This window comes from Meleagris gallopavo, chromosome 1 (assembly GCF_905368555.1).
Source record: "Meleagris gallopavo chromosome 1, MGAL_WU_HG_1.1, whole genome shotgun sequence".
Lineage (NCBI taxonomy): Eukaryota > Metazoa > Chordata > Aves > Galliformes > Phasianidae > Meleagris > Meleagris gallopavo.
This window is the reverse complement of record NC_139404.1, coordinates 7756898-7770901: the sequence shown is the minus strand read 5'-3', so window position 1 is coordinate 7770901 and position 14004 is coordinate 7756898. Positions and strand designations below refer to the sequence as shown.

At 42.9% G+C, this 14004-nt stretch overlaps 1 protein-coding gene across 1 annotated transcript in view; it reads right to left on the bottom strand.

The window, feature by feature from the left end:
• The window catches only part of ELAPOR2 (endosome-lysosome associated apoptosis and autophagy regulator family member 2), a 95160-nt gene that overhangs the window by 25218 nt on the left and 55938 nt on the right, over positions 1 to 14004 (bottom strand). The window contains exons 3-7 of the mRNA XM_085216300.1: positions 6067 to 6262; positions 4910 to 5057; positions 3130 to 3216; positions 1241 to 1346; positions 419 to 571 (exon numbers count right to left, since the gene is read on the bottom strand). Coding sequence (XP_085072426.1) covers positions 419 to 571; positions 1241 to 1346; positions 3130 to 3216; positions 4910 to 5057; positions 6067 to 6262 — 690 coding nt within the window. The remainder of the gene's footprint in view (positions 1 to 418; positions 572 to 1240; positions 1347 to 3129; positions 3217 to 4909; positions 5058 to 6066; positions 6263 to 14004) is intronic.

Here is a 14004-nt window from a genome sequence, read left to right as displayed (position 1 = left end):
CTGGGAAGACTTGAGATGTACCACATCGTCCAACCACAAGAGAGGCAGGAATGGGCCAGGAGATTATTTGGGAACGAGGTTCCTAGAAACACAAGCCTGAAGGCAGTGATGAAGTCAGTAGATGAACCACCGACCAGTAACACAAGTTACCACGAGAGGGCACAGCACACCTTCAGAAAGTGGGCTCCCTTAGAGATCGAAAAAGATCTCCGTCCCTTCATGTTAGCACTTGTTGCTTTGCCCAACATTGTAGCCTGCTATGTACACAAGTGTCCTCTGCAGCTTTTGGGAAGCTCCACATGAATTTCCATTCTTCAGATCAACTGGACACTAAATTTTGTTGTTGGATAATTCTCACAGCTGTATACAGAAACACGCCTTACATATTCATTCTCTCAATCCCATCTGATTTATGTACCTGCATAATAGATTTCTTCTTTACACTTGGTGCACTCTTTAGCTCCTTTCTCAGAGTAAGTATTTCTTGGACACTCTTGGCAGCCAGATGAACCAGGTTTGTCGCTGTAAGTACCAGGTTTGCATGGGAAGCATTCAGATGTATATGCAACTCCTGTAAGGTAATTTGCAGGTAAAACAATAAAATACGGAGAGGTGTGCTCTACCAACTACTAACAACCTGTGTATCTGGGAAAACAAGCCATTACACAGATTAAAAATCACAGGCTTTAAGCACTCTAAAAACTTTGGTTGTGCTGAATCTTGATCAATCTTTGCTCAGTGCAAGTCTTGACCGATGTAAGAACCTTACAAAGTATTCCAAGCTTGCTAAACCTTAGAGAAAGGCACCAAAGAGCAATTGCAATTCCAGATTAAATTAATTATTTAAACAGTAATTTAACTACCATTGTTATGATAAAAGTGTCAGCCTATTTATCACTGTTGAGAGGCTCACCAATAAGCATAGCCTTTTTTATAACAGAAAATCTCTTTGCTCCTTTCCTCTCTTTTCTATGATAGAAAACCTCCTTGCCCCTTTCCTCTCTGCTAGCCAAGCTAGTCTTCTCCAGTAGATGGCCTCATGTACCAGCTAAATTCATTCTTCAGCCTTATCCCTGACAGTGAAGTTTTCATGTTTTGTTTCTGTGCATTAAAATAAGAGGAAGGGAACAAGGGGGCTAAAAAAGTCACTTTGGTGTTGAGAGCACACCAGTAGAAATAGCACTTGTCAAGCACCGTGACAAAAGAGTGAGATAATACCTAAAAGGCAAATATCTCTTACCTTCAATTGTGATGTTTTTCACCAGAACTGGTTTTACCACTTTGGACCCCATGAGAATCCCTGTTGTTCTCCAGTATAGTATATTACTACCTGATTTCAAGGTTACCTGCAACAGTATGTACGACTATTAGTTTGCATTCCCTCTCCAAGAAACATCTTATTTCTCTCTTCTGTTGCTCTGTTTCTGCGCATCCAAGCAGCAACTCAAGCTTTTCCTAAGCTGCTTAGTGAGACAAGAAGTAATGGAGAGACAATTAGGCAGATGCTGTGGAAACATCTTTGAAAAGTGCTAAAGTGGGTGTAATAAAAAAGCTGTTTGATGCTCCAGTTTTATGGAAAAACACCAAGAGCTGCTTCTGACTGTGTAGTAAATAGAACTGGGAAAAGATCTACCATACCTACCACTACTCTACAAGTTGCTTTCTGCCAGTGAAAGTGTTGGCCTGAAGGTGCTGTATCTTTGTATGACAATCCTCATCCAAGAAAAGGGATAAACTCTACCAGCACAAGGGTCTGGAATACTGAAATTTACAGCAGTGCAGTGCAGTCCAGGCAGGACAACGGTTTTTTTCACTCAGGATAGAATCCAAAAACTCAGCAAAAGGAGACAAAGCACATTGTATCCCCCACTCCTCCAGGCAACCTTAATCCAGGGGAGAGCTAGGTTACCACAGGTAACAGCCAAAGTTGGACCACATGAACCAAACATCATGTTGTGTGGTACAGAGATGTTGAGATGTAACAGACCTAGTGTGCTGAAAGCAAAGGCTGCAGTGAATGGAATATTGTGACCAGAGAAGCTAGCAGGATTTGCTGCACAGACAAAAGCCTCAAGGGGAGCCAGAACAGCCATCTCACCTGGCTCATGTCTACATGACATTCAAGCCATCCTCACAGTCAGTACAGGCACGTGCACATTCAAGCCATCCTCACAGTCACACAGGCACGTGCACGTTCCAGACATTGAGCTCAAACAGCACCATCTCCCATTCAGATTCAGTCTATATCTTCTGGTTCACCTGAACCAATGGCCTGGCCCCAGATCCACTCCTCAATCTGTGTTACTCACCCCTTCTGATCCAGCTCTCTCACCTCCAAACATGACTCATGGGAGGCTTGCACCTGAGGTACCAGGCGCTGCCAACTAGAGCTGGCTCAGGAACACAGTTTATCCTCCAGGAAGATAAGCAGACAACAGAAAACAGAGCAGAGTGTTCTCCATGCCAACAAAAAGCCTTCTTGTTCTGGCATCACGTCATCTACAATGGGCCTTTGCTGTCATGGCTCTGGGAATGGGCTATGAGGGTCTAGTGAAAATCAGGCATTAGTATGAACTAATGAGTCTGCACATGGTCTGTGCACTAAGCAAGCTCAGCTGGTCGGGCCATAGGCCAAGGAAAAGGCTGCTGTTCCCAACGTGGGCACTCATGTTTGCTACAGGAGCCACCTCAGTGCTTCCAGCTTGCTTTTTAGCAGGATAAGTTGGAAAGCACAAGCTGGCTGCATGCACTTAGGAACAAAAAGCCAGCCCTGCCTGCCTGCATATCACACACTGTGCCCATGGCTGCATGGCAGGGTCTTATGAGCAAACAAATGTTGCAGAAGATTTCAATTACCATCATGTCAAGTGACCATGGCACGTGGATTTGCGTAAATCTGTTCAGCCTCATAAATACAGCACTTGATTAAGGGAAATCAATAGAAATTCTTGCATGTCTATCATTTGCTTCAGGATCAGCTCCTTAGAGATCGCAGTGGCCCTGCCCACAGTAGCAGGCAAGTTGTGCTTCCCATGCATTCACAGGATCTGATCCTTGCTTGTTCAGAGGAAATTACAGTCATTGATAAATGCAAAAAATATATATATTTGTGAACAAATTTTTACTTACAGAATGAGAGCCCCATTCCCCATTGTCTGTCAGCTTCACCCATTTGTCTGCTGTGGACTCCATCTCTTTGCACTGGTCATTCTGTATCTGTTAATTAAAAACACAAGATCAGTGACCACAATCAGATACACCTCTCAACCAGCCTAAAGATTGCTGTCTGGGAATGATAAGATTCAGCTTGCTCCTGTTGCTACATATTTAGGACGGCAGCTGCCTTATTTACAAGAGAAAAAAAACTTTCAAAACTTGCTATCAGCCTCCACTGATGGCATTCTTGATGCAAATGAAAAAAAGGGCAGGAAGAGCCATGCCCTCTCACGGTCGTCAGATTTGGATGCTGCTCATCTTGTCTTGGCTGCTTCTCCCTTCTCCCAGGCCCTAAAAGTTCCAGTTCTCTCAAATCCAGTAGCTGTGGGCCCCCAGATCCAGGCAGGATAACAGCGGGGATTGGCATGTGGCCTCAAAGCTTTCCACTCATTTCTTCTCACAGCTATCTTCTCTAAAGATAAGGTTCTAAGTCCCTTTTAGGCATGAGTTCAAATACTCAGCCTTTCTTCCAGCACGGAGAAAGGTCATTTCAATGCTTTCAGCTGAAATTCAGTAGATCTGAGGTCAAGACTCTTCCTCAAAGTTACTCCACATCTTGCCTGAAGTAAGTCATATAACTCCATATCTTCACACTTAATTCTCATCTAGACCCACTGCACTGAAGCAAAATGGGGAGAAGTACCTAAATAGAAGATTTAGAGATCCAATTATCTTACAGAGTCTCAGCCTGAGCATCTTTGTGTCTGACTTCCTATATGGAAAACGGATAGTACATTATCTTTTCATAAGAATCAAAGGGCTTTATTATGTAAAAAGGCCTGGGAAGGGAAGCACTGAGTATTTAACAAGAAGTATCCACACTTGCATCCCATATTGGAGGACATCTCCTTGTTTACCCTCAGACCAGAAGTGCAGGCACCTGGCTGCTCCCAGTTTACTCATCACCTAGTTTGTATTTGTGCTTGGGACTGCTCTGACTCAGGTGCAGAACACTGTACTTGGCTTTGAGGTTTGCACAGGCCTACCTCTCAAGCCAGCCAAAGTCACTCTGGATGGTGTTCCTTCATTACATTCCATCCCATCCCTTAAGGATGATGAAAATCCTATATTTAAGGATGAAAATCACCCTTAAATATATTTCAGCAAAAATAGCTTTTAGAGGAGTTCAAATATGGTTTCCCTGAAATGCTGGGGACCACCAGAAGTTATTTACTTGGGCATTTCTGTAAAAGGCTGCAGCTTCACTGAGAAGGAAATGACAAATGTAAGGATGTGAATCAGCGGGACATGGCCAAAAGTAACAAAAAGCCGTATTCAAATCTAGCATTCAGAGAACCAATACATTTGTTCCTTTGTGGGAGCAAATCAGTCAGCCATTAAAGCAACTGGATCTCGGATTCATGATCTTGTTACATTCATCTGACAACAGAATGCATATTTGTTACTTCCTCCCCATGAAGAAGGGCAGACTGGGGCAACTACACTGCACCACATAGCCCCGTGCTGTGAACCTCCTGGTTTCTCATACCCCAACCAGTCCATCCACATGGGAAGAGCAGGATGCCTTTACCATGCAGGTCCCACCAGATTAATTCAGTAATTTGGATCCAGCATGGTGGAAGCCCAGCGAGGCTGCTCCTATTTTAGATCTATGAAAAAACTTGTTTTGCTGCTCTTTTCCGGATTGAAATCTTATAATGCAAGGTTGGGTTCATCATAAAAAAGGCCTTACGAAAAATTCAAAGAAGATGTTGTTGTCAATATATTGGTATTCAAAGAAGACAGAACCGGACTTCTTCAGGTGCACGGCGTAGATGAGAGAAACTGTACAATCATCCCTGTTTGACTCGATGTAATTCCCTCGTGGTGTCCATGAAGAGCTGGTAAGTACAAACAAAACAAGCCTCAGCTCAGATCACAGGCACCGAGGAGACCTTTCTTACAATATAGTACAAAAATGTATTAACGCAATAAAGAACCCCAAGTCCCAGAGTAACTAAATGCAGTGGATTTATAACTTTGTTACTGAGGAGCCTTTTATTTTTCACTTAAAAATAATATTTATCATTAAAACTATGTATGGGGACAGATACGCTACTGAAATTTAGGACCCAATCTGCACAGGAAAGGTTTGTTAGCAATCGGTCCAACACACTTTCAGTCATATTCAGAAACAGCATTCTGCAGCCATCGTGGGTCTCTAAATAGGCTGTGAAAGTACCTTTTAGCCACATTTACTGCACCATAACTTTGGAGCTTTCCAGCTACAAAAAAGCACAGCTCCAGGCTGGTCTTAGGCTCACGATCTGCTGATGAGTCCAAGGAGACCAAAATTGCAGCAAAGAAATGGCTAAAAATTTTCCTTCTCAGTCTTGACATTACTGGAGCTGTTTGCCCTCTTGGAGAGCTTAGGTAAATCATTAAGCTGACTTCATGCAGCTGAGAGGGACAAGGTAACCACAGCAGGACTTTGCAGCGTCTGCAGCATTCCCTACACCTATCCCTCCCACTGTATTGTGTGGTTTGATATGGATTTTCACTTCAGATAGACAAATAATTTCCCTGTATGTTTATGGAGCTGAGCTTTCCAAATCTTAAGGACTCTAAATACTGTTCCCAACAGCACACCTTGGAAAGGCCACACCACTTCACTAGTGGATCAACCACTTACTACAAGATAAATGACATTTAAAGCACTCCCAAAATTCATGCAAGACAAAATCCTCTCTCACACCAGCTGTGTTAGACCACACCTATACCCAAGGTAGGAGCCCTCTCCCAAATGCACACTAAGTGCTGAGAAAAGACCTGCAGGATGTGGGCCAGGAGCTTATTTTAAGCACGGGCTCATCATTGCTGCATAACCCAGGCACACACAGAACTTCTTACTTGTTGCAGCTGTTGGCTTTATTCTCAGCTGAGCCCACTGCTGTGTCCATGAATGTTGCCACATTGGAAAATCCTGCTGGCAGCTCGTCCCACTCATCAAACTTGATCCCACTGCCCAGCGAGTAGGTCCCCTCAGCACATTTGCTGCACACCTGGTTCTTCATCTCCAAGTACTCGCCAGAGGCACAGGAGAAAGCTAGGGAGACAATCATTACCAACATATTAATGAAAAAAAAAAAAAATCCCAATTAATTTCCATTAATTCTTTGCTACTTAATTAATTAAGAGTGAACTGATGGGAAACAGATGGGAATGTCCAGATCTCAGGAACACAATAGGTGAACCCTCAACAAAGGCTGCGAAATTCAGATGCTCTCCTGTGCCTACTTTTTCACCAGTATGATGGCACTGGAACCAAATCTCCTGACAGCTCCTGATTCACAGCTTGTCTCCACTGGCAAAAGATTTAGAAACGAAATCTCTAGCCACAAACTGTTCTCAAAAGCAATTTGTGAAAGTGAAGGCTTGTAATAGAGTTTTTCTCGCTCTCATTCACTTACTCGCTACACCTTGAACTCAGTTAAAATTACTGGCACCTGAGAGAGAGAGCAGACCCATATTACCCACCTTTATGGTAGCTAAGAAACACAGCATCCCATTGAGCATAATGTAACACTACAAATCTAGGCTGAGAGCTGAACACCTAATCCATAACTCTCTACACTTCTCATGGACTGCCAAGTAACCCTTGAACATCTTGCCTGATCACAGAATCATTAAGGATGGAAAAGAGTAGTAGAATCACCTAGTCCAATCATCACCTCATTACCACCAACCATGCCCACTAAACCATGTCACTCAATGCATCATCTACCCTTTTCTTGAAAACCTCCATGTATAAGACTCCATAATCTCCCTGGGCAGCCTGTTCCAATGCCTCACCACTCTTTCTGAGAATATATCCAACCTGAACCACCCCTACTGCAACTTAAAGCCATTACCTTTCATCCTATAGACCAGCCAAGACCAACAAATAGCCCTGTCTAAGAAATGAGGTTGACTGTGGTGCTATTAGGATGTTGAGAAGATACATACTGGTATAGCAAAGAGAGTAAACATATGTAACTAGGGAAGTATAATTTAGAAAACATATTCACAAAGTGATAATCCCACTCTCTTCCACCCTGCACTGCATCACATCCTCTCTGAGACTGAATGCCCGGGATGGAAACCAAATGAGCACTTTCTGCAGCATTTATCTCTTGTGTTGCTGGGTTTATAAACTCAACTCTGCCAGTCTAGCCAAAGTAGGACTCAGAGCAAATCACACAACTCAGCCCAAGAAATGCTGGGAACTCTTACTGAATATTTTATGTGTGCTACATTGTGCAGTGGCAGACATTCCATAAACTCACTTTAAGAGACACAAACTCACAGTCTGAGAAGCTGTAGGACTGCTAGCCGAAGTGACGAAACTGGCCCAAAACAACTGACACCAGCTGAAGCTGCAGCATATGTGGTTTTATGGATGTGCTGACGTTTATCTAACTGCAGAAAAACTTGTTTGACTGTTAAGTATTCTGATAAAGATGTGGCTGCGTAACAGCAATTTCTACCCAAATCCAACCTCCAGCTCAGGCTCCCATTTCTGAGCTGGCTCCCAATGCATTTCTTTGTGTAATTGCCCTTGACAGGCAACACTGGAATGCAGATAAAAGGTCCATTTTGATTGAAAGCTCTGCCAAAGGGTCATTATCTCTTCTTGGTCATATTGACATGCTCTCAATCTTAACTAGTGAAAGTCAAGTCAACAAACCTGTTCTCCTAACCTATCACTCATGAGTGACACACCAAGAAGGAAAGAGCCAGCAGAGTTGGTGTGGCAATGTATGCATTCCTCAGGGGCCCAAAGAAAAGCAGCAAGCACTTTCCTACGTGTCTCCCTGAAGTAAAACCACCGACTGTACGACTTTTTACATTTGCAGGGGTGTCCCTGCTCACTGCTTTAGCACTGTTGATAAATCCTGCCTTATTTTTCTCTTGAAGGTTCCAGAGAGAAACCATTAGGAAGGGAAATAAAAAAGCAAGCCTTTTTATGACATTCAGATCCTTTAACAGCTCCAGCATTTTTTAAAGAAAGTTCAGTTGCAAGAAACTGAGTGCTTCTTAGCCACACATCGAGATTTGTGAATTTTGAATAAGAAAACAGTAATCAAGGGAATCTTGCTATCATGAAGAAGGTGCAGCAGGCAGCAGAGCCTCCTCAATTGTAGTGAGGTTGATCAGAGGTTATTACTTTAACTGAATGAAGATCTTTTAACTCCTTGCAGCTTGATCATTTTAGAGAGAGTAAAAAAGTGTTCAAGAAATCAAACTGGCTGGTGCAGACTACACTGCCTATCCATTGCTCACCTCCCATGTGAGAGATGAATCTTTTTAGGTGGGAAATTACTTCTTTCTATTTTCTAAGCATCACATTTCAAAGGCTGCAGCACTTCCTGTCAAAACACATACATCTGCAAGCAAACTAGCTCTGAGCATGCCAGCTGCTTGCCAGGTTCAATTTGGGGCTGAACGTGGCTAATAGCAACAAGAATCGCTTTCGACGTTGAAACAGATGCACCACTTGGTCCCATTCCAGGTGGTCGGTAGCAGGGGGGTGGGGAGGAAAGACAGCATGTGCCAAGCACTGAGATATTCTCTTCTACAGCTTGCACTTCCAGCAAGCATGGAGACCAAGAGCCGCCTCAGCAACACCATTTCAGGAATCTATCTCAGCTGGAGGAGGGCACACTGTGCCCACGCCAAGAGGGATCCCAGAAAGTAGATGTCACTGACAATGGCTTCAGCGAGTTGGAAACAACGGTGGAAACATAAGCATCACAGTTTGTGTCAGATGGGTCCCATGAGTGCTCATATAGGAACAAAAAGAACACCATACACAACTTTGTCAGGACTTATTGCACCAATATGAGGCTGAAAGTGACAGTTTCCCTGATCACATAACTACTGGTGACAAGTTGTGGTGTCACCACTACAAGCAAGAGTCCACACTGCTGTTCACAGAGGAGTGATATGTGAATTCCTCATCAAAGAAAAAGTTCAAGATGCAGCCCTCAGTAGGTAAAGTGATATGCGTTGTTTTTTGGGATAGGAAAGGGGTGATTTCCTGGAACTCAAACAAACCATCCACTCTGACCACTACATCACAACACTGACTAAGCTGGAGGCTCAAACTTCCAGAGTCAGACCAGAGAAGAAGACAGTTTTTCCCTTGCAACACAGTAACACCAGATCCCATATCAATTTGAAAACTATGGAGCACATTGCCAATCTTGTCCGGACTGTCATCTACATCCACTATATAGTCTGGATTTGGTACCTTCTGACTTCCATCAGTTCAAGCCAACGAAAGATGGACTGGGTGGGCAACATTTTCCTAGCAATGATGCAATCATAGCAGCTGTGAAACAGAGGGACACATCTGCTGGTGCAGATTATTACGAGTGAGACATGCAAGCTCTTGTTCATTGCTGATGAAAATACATAGCTAATAATGGTGACTATGTTGTTTTGTGGCTGAGAATTTGCTCTATCAAATAGTGTTATGCTCTTTCTACCTATTGTAGTTTCCAAAGAAAAAAATGAAGGCATTACTTTTAGATCAACCTAACTATTTTGAGTGTACTGTCTCACTTGTCATCCTCTCTTGTTTCAGAGAAGATTAATCCTCCTGCTTAGACATACCCTTGGTGACCACCACCCACCCCTGATCCCAGGGACACTTTGTTTAAGCATTTGATACTTTCTTTTTGGAGACACTATCTCTATTGAATAGTTCCTTAGATGATTTTTTTGGAAAATAAAACTATGGCTGTTTAATCATATTGGCAATTTTCAAAATTTTTTCCACAATCAATGCTATTGATCAGCTTTGGACATCACTGCCGTAAAGCACATCCTTGCTCTCCCTTTCCAACTGCAAGCTGTCATAGAATCATAGAATCATAGAACAGGCTGGGTTGAAAAGGACCACAAAGATCATCTAGTTTCAACCCCCTGCTATGTGCAGGGTTGCCAACCACCAGACCAGGTTGCCCAGAGCCACATCCAGACCGGCCCTGAATACCTCCAGGTATGGGAGCATCCACAGCCTCCTTGGGCAACCTGTTCCAGTGCGTCACCACCCTCTGGGTGAAAAACTTCCTCCTTATATCTAACCTAAACCTCCCCTGTCTCAGTTTAAAACCATTCCTCTTGTCCTATCACTGTCCACCCTGTTAAACAGCCGTTCCCCCTCCTGTTTATACACTCCCTTCAAGTACTGGAAGGCCACAATGAGGTCTTCCTGAAGCCTTCTCTTCTCCAAGCTAAACAAGCCCAGTTCCCTCAACCTTTCCTCATAGGAGAGGTGCTCCAGCCCTCTGATCATCTTAGTGCCCTCCTCTGGATCCTCTCCAAAAGCTCCACACCCTTCCTGAGCTGGGAGCCCCAGGCCTGGATGCAGTACTTCAGATGGGGCCTCAAAAGAGCTGAGCAGAGGGGGACAATCACCTCCCTCTCCCTGATATTAATCCCTCCCTGTCCTATTAACCCTTTCAAATATCAGCTTGGGTGTAACACACCGACTGACAAAGCAATGCACATTTGGAAGAACATATGTGATCTTTTGCCTATGAAAAAAAAAAAAGTGAAAAAGTTTTGTTGTGGGTCGTATAGGGAACCAGCCTCACAAAGGGTGTTGCAACGTACTGTTAGGTAGACACATGCAGCCACATACATCCATACATGTATGCAACAAAGCTGACACAAATTCACTTCATGAAAAATTAAAGAGAGCTACAGTGCTAATACTCACCAAAACCATTGTTTAAGTCTTGGCAAACAGACCTCGCTCCATTCTTTAAAAGGATTACAAGTCACCTGATAAAGGTGACTGTGTGGATATAATAAGACTTCAGCTTTCCAAAACAATTAACTAAGTTTAGCGTGTCATTCTGACAAAAAAAAAAAAAAAATAGGAGCACCATACAATACCAGTAAAGCACAGCTTAAATGGATTAAGAAATGTATGAGAAACTGATCTCAAACAGAGCTGTCAATGGGAGATCACTGCCAAGGAGGGGGGATGGAAGCAGTTCTGCCTGCCACGGCACTGAGTCACGTTTTTATCAGCAATCTGCAGAAAAGAAACAGTATTAAAATTGGCTTATGAGAGACTGAGTAGTAAGCCTGGAAGCAGCACAAGTGGGTCTGCTGGTGATCCCAAACCAACTCCAAGTCAAGGAGCTCCAGCACTGCTTTCAAAAGGTAGAAATGTGTCCCAGAGAGAAGAAATCTGAAGGCTGGAGTGGATCCAACATTTATCAAGAGCTTCCACTGTGTGCAAAAAGGTGCTAATCAAGTCTGCAGGTAGATGTATTTAGAGATGAAAGTAACGTGTAGAATGAAACCTGTGTATCACAGGCAAGAGGGTTGTTCCAATACTAAATACAGTTCCGCTTCTGCATTTTTAATGTATGAAAAAAAAAGGAAAAGAAAAAATAAACAAACAAACAAAACTTTAAATGTTTTCAAAATTAGGGATAATATGTTACAGTGTGAAAACTGAAGAGGTTAGTCTGTTTAGTTTATCAAGAGAAGATTGAGAGTCAATTTGATAAACATATAAATAACTCTAGAGGGAGAAGGCATAGGACACCACCAGACTCTTTAATCAATGAGAGGACTGCATAAGAAAAGCTACCTTCTGGAAGCTAAAGCCAGACAAATTCAAACTGGAAACATGTTAGAATGCACATTTTTAATAGCAAGAATAATTGATCACTCTAACAATCTGCCATGGTATGTGATGGACCCTCTGTCTCTCAAGTGCTTTATACCATAACTGGACATCACAAAGAAGAAAAACTCACACCAAATCATCTTCCACACCTTTGGCATAACAGGATGCATTTTAATGACCTGCGAGGTCAAACTAGTGAAACTAATTAATCCCCCTCTCTTAAGCTCTGTGAGTCAAGAGTGATGGTATTGTAGCCCTCCTGGGACACAACATGAACATGGGAAATGCTGAGTTGAGAGCCATTCTCCCTGCATAACTGCTTCCAAGAAGTGCATGCAATACATTATTTTTTCAGATCTGGCAGAACAAACGTTAGAATCATTTTGCAGACGTGGAAATGATTCCCCAGAGGGCAAAAGAAACCATAAGCAGGCTTGCCTCACTTGCTCTTTGACTGCCAGGCTCCAGGGTCATGTTCGCATTTTAGTACAGCTGTGGCCCTCCCACTGATTTCAATGGACTTGAAAAAAATTTGCTTAGCATGTTTCTGTTCTAGTAAGTGATCCTAACAATTTCACATTGTTTAGTCTTCTGATGCTAGTCACTGAACAAAGCTGGATTAACAAGAGTAGATGCTCACGTATATATTGCTACTTCTGAGGTCTGAGACCTCCCTCTGTAGTGTTTTCTCATGTCAGGTATCTCTCAGATACTGCTATTCTGTAAGAGGAATATTTGGGATTTGAAGGTAAATCAAAGCTGTCTCAGTGGCCGATATCCTCCAACACCAAATCCACAACATACTCAACTGCTTCCCTCCCTTATGCAGCCCTGTGTCACCCCTTCCCTCAGCAAGTTTGACCCCACACCACTCAGGCCCAGTAATTCCCTCTCTATTGGCCTTATCAGCAGACATTCTCCTTCAGACATTTCTTAATTGTGATACTTAAAATTATTTCAGCTATTCTGAGTGTGGGCATGTTTGCATGCTTTCCTTCCCCTGGCTCACAATACATTCCACTAAAAAACAAAAACAACATAGGACGGGATTTTGCCTGATTATAACATTAGAAGGGGTAGCAGTGGAGCAGCAGAGAGTACCTAAATGAGTGAAAGTACACACAAAGATAACCTCAAACTCTGGCTTTCCAGCTCTCTCCCTCCATTTATTTGTTCTTCATTCAGAACCCAAACCCCTGCACTTGAGATGCAATGCTGTCACCTCCTCAGGCAGAGCTCAGTTATCTTAGTCTCCCATAGGCAAAGGAAAAAATTGTAGGTGAGAAAAGCAATATAAGGTTGGCAGCAGTTGTCCCTCCAAACAGCTGCTGGGTTCAACAGACGCATGCCACAAACCTAGAAGGGAAGACGTGACCAAGGGAAAGCAAACTGAGCCATCTGTTCAATGCCACTTTAGGACACTGTAGTCCACAAAACATGGAGCCAATACCCAACCACAGTACAGGAGGAGTAGAAAAAAACAAAAACAAAGGAAGAAACAACTCATTGCTTTATTATTAATGTTTCCTGTAATCTCAGCCAGCTTCAGAATATCTTCCGTGAATAATTTATATGAGGTTTCTCCAATAGACTGTGAATAATTGATGTTGGTTTTCTTCAGTCATTATATCCCAATGTGTTATCAGGAACCAAGCCGAATCTTAATTTAAGGGAAAACTCTGTCAAGCCTTCTTTGGGCTTGAAATGTGATCAGACTGAAATCAGAGGTAACCTGGTAAAGAGTAACTTCTGTGGAAGGGATGCTTCCTTTTCTTAAGAGTAAATATTTTTTCCCTCTATCCAAGAAATGACAAAATAAATCAATGTTCTCTCCAGTTGTTCTCTTTGACAGGAACAGTACCACTTCCCCCAGCTGGCTTGGCATATGGGAGAGTTTATTATCACTTTTATTTCATTGGATGGATACTGACAGCTGTGGTTTTGGAATTGGAATATTCAGCTAATTCATGAAGAAGTAGAACATAGAAGGAAGACAGTCATGCCCAGGAAGTTAGCAAACAGAGCTGCTGTTACAACAGTCACCCTAATGGCTCACCACTGCAAAAGTTGGGGAACAGAGGAGGAAATGTACCTAGAGGTGAGTAACTCTCCATTCCCTATTGATTGATGCCACTGAGCCTATTTCAATTGCT